This window comes from Etheostoma spectabile, chromosome 6 (assembly GCF_008692095.1).
Source record: "Etheostoma spectabile isolate EspeVRDwgs_2016 chromosome 6, UIUC_Espe_1.0, whole genome shotgun sequence".
Classification (NCBI taxonomy): domain Eukaryota; kingdom Metazoa; phylum Chordata; class Actinopteri; order Perciformes; family Percidae; genus Etheostoma; species Etheostoma spectabile.
In genome coordinates, this window is record NC_045738.1 from 17,053,764 (window position 1) to 17,056,902 (window position 3,139).

General features: G+C 43.3%; 1 protein-coding gene across 1 annotated transcript; it reads left to right on the top strand.

Annotated features, from left to right (window-relative positions):
• Window positions 1-1,087, top strand: her7 (hairy and enhancer of split related-7). The gene is made up of 2 exons (XM_032518030.1): window positions 1-118; window positions 470-1,087. The coding sequence occupies exons 1-2, from the start codon at window positions 62-64 to the stop codon at window positions 1,085-1,087; spliced, it is 675 nt and encodes a 224-aa protein (XP_032373921.1). The 5' UTR covers window positions 1-61.
• Window positions 1,088-3,139: the final 2,052 nt, after the last annotated feature.

The window sequence follows — 3,139 nt, forward strand, 5'->3', positions numbered from 1 at the left end:
ATGTTTTTTGTTTGTCTTCTAGTTCATAAAATCTCAGGTGGAGAAACGTCGCAGGGAGAGGATGAACTACAGTCTGGAGTGTCTGAGGATCATGTTGATTCAGGAGCCACCACAACCGGTAAAAAAAACCAAAACCTTTAAGTTCACCTGTAGATATTGTAAAAAAGTTAATGTGAGTTTTGTCTTTCTTTCAGTTTCACAAAAAATATATCTTTAATGATTTTTATAGCCCTACTGTCTCATCTCAATCCCTACATGTTCAGTAATGTTGCTTTGTAAAAAAGGAAAATGTAATTGTCCTACTGTGATGAGTCATAATAGGACATCAAAGAACTTAATTGACGTTTAAACAGTTGCATGCAATTAAATACATCTTTTTTTATGTATAGAAATTATTGCACCATTATGAGCCATTCAGGCCTCTTACTGCCAGCAGACTCCATCAACTCATATTGATGTTTTCATGCAGGGTGGGACTCAGCACAGAGTGGAGAAAGCTGAGATACTCGAGCGCACAGTCCTCTTCCTGCAGAACACTGCCAAAGGAGACAAGACGAGAGCTGGCGGAGGCCAGAAACACTCCTTCCAAGACGGCTTCTCCACCTGCCTGCAGACAGCTGAACAGTTCCTGGGACCTGAGGGGAGAGGCCTGGGGCTTGGTGCAGCACTGGAGGCATCTCTTGCCACTCGATTTTCCCATTCAGACTCCGACTCTGCAGCTGTTCAAAATAGAACTGAAGCTCATTCCTCCACCAGCTCTCTGCCACACAAAAAGTCCATTCTTCACATGCTGAGCCAGAAGTCCAAGCACAGACGGCACAATCCAGCCTTCAGTGTTGCTCATCCGTATCGACTTCCGGTACAGCAGGGGGTCCCCCGAATTCCCCAACAGGGTCAGAGACTTAATCAGCTTGAGATAAGACGAGTAAGCAAGCAGAGCCAGTCCCAGAGCCAGTCCCAGAGCCAGTCCCAGAGCCAGTCCCAGTGCCAGTCCCAGTGCCAGTCCCAGAGCCAGTCCCAAAGCCAGTCCCAAAGCCAGTCCCAGAGCAGTCTGGTCAGCCAGACTTTATGGAGGCCCTGGCCCTGATCACCGCAGAGACCTCTGAAATTGAACTTTTGTACAGTTCCTGAATGAACATTTGCATTGTAGTCTTGCAAATTATGGCCTCTGGTCTTCTGATAACGCATAATGTAAAAAATCGTATATATACGTATAGGGTTGACTCGCTACTGTTGTTTAATGCTTTTAAATGAGCGCCGTCAGTGGGGCTGCTATCTATTCTGCTGACGGCACAAGAACTCTCCCAGACTAGGACGCACATTTAGAGGTGAGTATCCTGGAACTGTAGAGTTTCTGTCCTCCTTCATATACTGCAAAAAAAACCTCTGCTACATCTGCGGTCCCAGGGTTCGAGGCTGGGAGAGCCCCATGCAGCCCCCTCACATTCACCTGTGTGCCATCATGTCTGCTGGCATTAACGACACCTGTGGCTTTGTGAACAAATAGCTTATATTCTGTTTAAATCTATATCTTGTCTATTTTGCACACTAATTTATTCTGGATGTCTCCCTATGGTGAGCCGTATTCTTTTCTTTTCCTTATAATAAAATAACTTTTCTTAAAATCAATGGTGTCATATTGTTTAGTTTTTTTTTCCTGAAGATACAGGCCTTTTGTCTTTTGCGCTGGTGTTGACAGCTCTTTTTAGTTGGGGTCGGAGGTGTGAAGCGGGGGCCTCCTGCAGAGCTACATCCTCCGGGTGTGAAGTCTGACCATGAGTTGAAAGAGTTCAGTAGCAGTTATCACTTCAGAGACATTAAAGATAGCCCTGCTCACACACGATTTACTCATTTTTAATGCCTCTCAGGTTCAAACCAAGTATGTAACTGCCGTCCCTCTCAAACGTGTTCAGAACAGCACTAAACATTTTTGCTTTCTCAACAAGGAATTATTCATAGATTCAGGATTAAATTACTTATTGCCATACAACTGTTTGTAAGATGCCTCAGTGTGCTCATGACAGAACAACTAACTCCCAGTCTTACAGTTAAATTACATAATAAGACATATAAACATATAATACATAAACACCAAGCCTCTATCTAGCTTACACGTTTCTATTAAGTACAACTATGTCAAAATAACTTTTATCATACTCTGTACATGAAAGGATGAGGTTGAATGGTCTGACCCCCCCCCCCCCCCCCCCCCCCCCCCCCACGCTTGTCTACGTTTTTTTCCCCACATCCTATTTATATTCCTTCTCCCACTACACCCTGCTCTCAGCCATTTGTTTTCTACGCGTGTCCAGTGTAGTTTACAGGAAACAACACCGTGTCTGCACCCTCCTGCAGCCCTTTGAAGTTCAGTCACACGCACGAGGACATTTGGTCTGACCCCCCCCCCCCCCTCTCAAAAAAGAATTTAGCTATCCATTTAGTTATCAGTAAATGTGCCAAGAGTTGGGTGAGCATTCCCGTGGAAGCAGTGAGCAATATATTTGGCCTATCACAAGGCACTGCCGTCAATGATTAATTATGAAAAAACGAGAATGCAGTCACCTTGATTTATGGAAGAGTTTTTCTACTTGACTATGAACTTAATTTGACGCAAATACAAACAATTGAGGCAGTTATATTGGCTCGTTCAGTAAAACATTGTCTTGTTTATCAAAAGAAAATGTTTAAAAAATTTGAGTGGAGACTGTCCAAACCGACAAACCTTTAATAATTTTGGCAAATGTTGGATGAGCTCCTTCAACTCTCTCTCTCATGGGAAAATTGGGCAGGGAGCTGTATTCAGACTTTATAACGTGATTGAATTCTTCTGATTTATTTATTTATTAGTCCAATCTTTTACATTACTGGAAGTCACGGGCGTGAGACAGCATGGGAGACACTTTTCTGACTCTTTCTCGTGGGAAAAAGAGAACGAAGCGACCATTTGCATTTTTATTATCTGTTGGTATCAGTACATCATTAAAAGAAGTGTGTGGAGGACTGCGAGCTTCTAGGTTCCCACACACACACACACTTTACACACACTGGTCACTCAAATGCAAATTACGCACCGAGGTAGCTCCGTCTTTTTATTACTCCTTGTATTCCTTAGTGCCATATTAGTTAAGCTCATTAGCAT

Excerpts from the sequence above, each read along its gene's own strand:
- her7 (XM_032518030.1), top strand. The coding sequence starts at position 62 with ATGAACTACAGTCTGGAGTGTCTGAGGATCATGTTGATTCAGGAGCCA. Across the intron at positions 119-469 it reads TTCAGGAGCCACCACAACCG|GGTGGGACTCAGCACAGAGT; the intron begins GTAAAAAAAACC and ends GTTTTCATGCAG.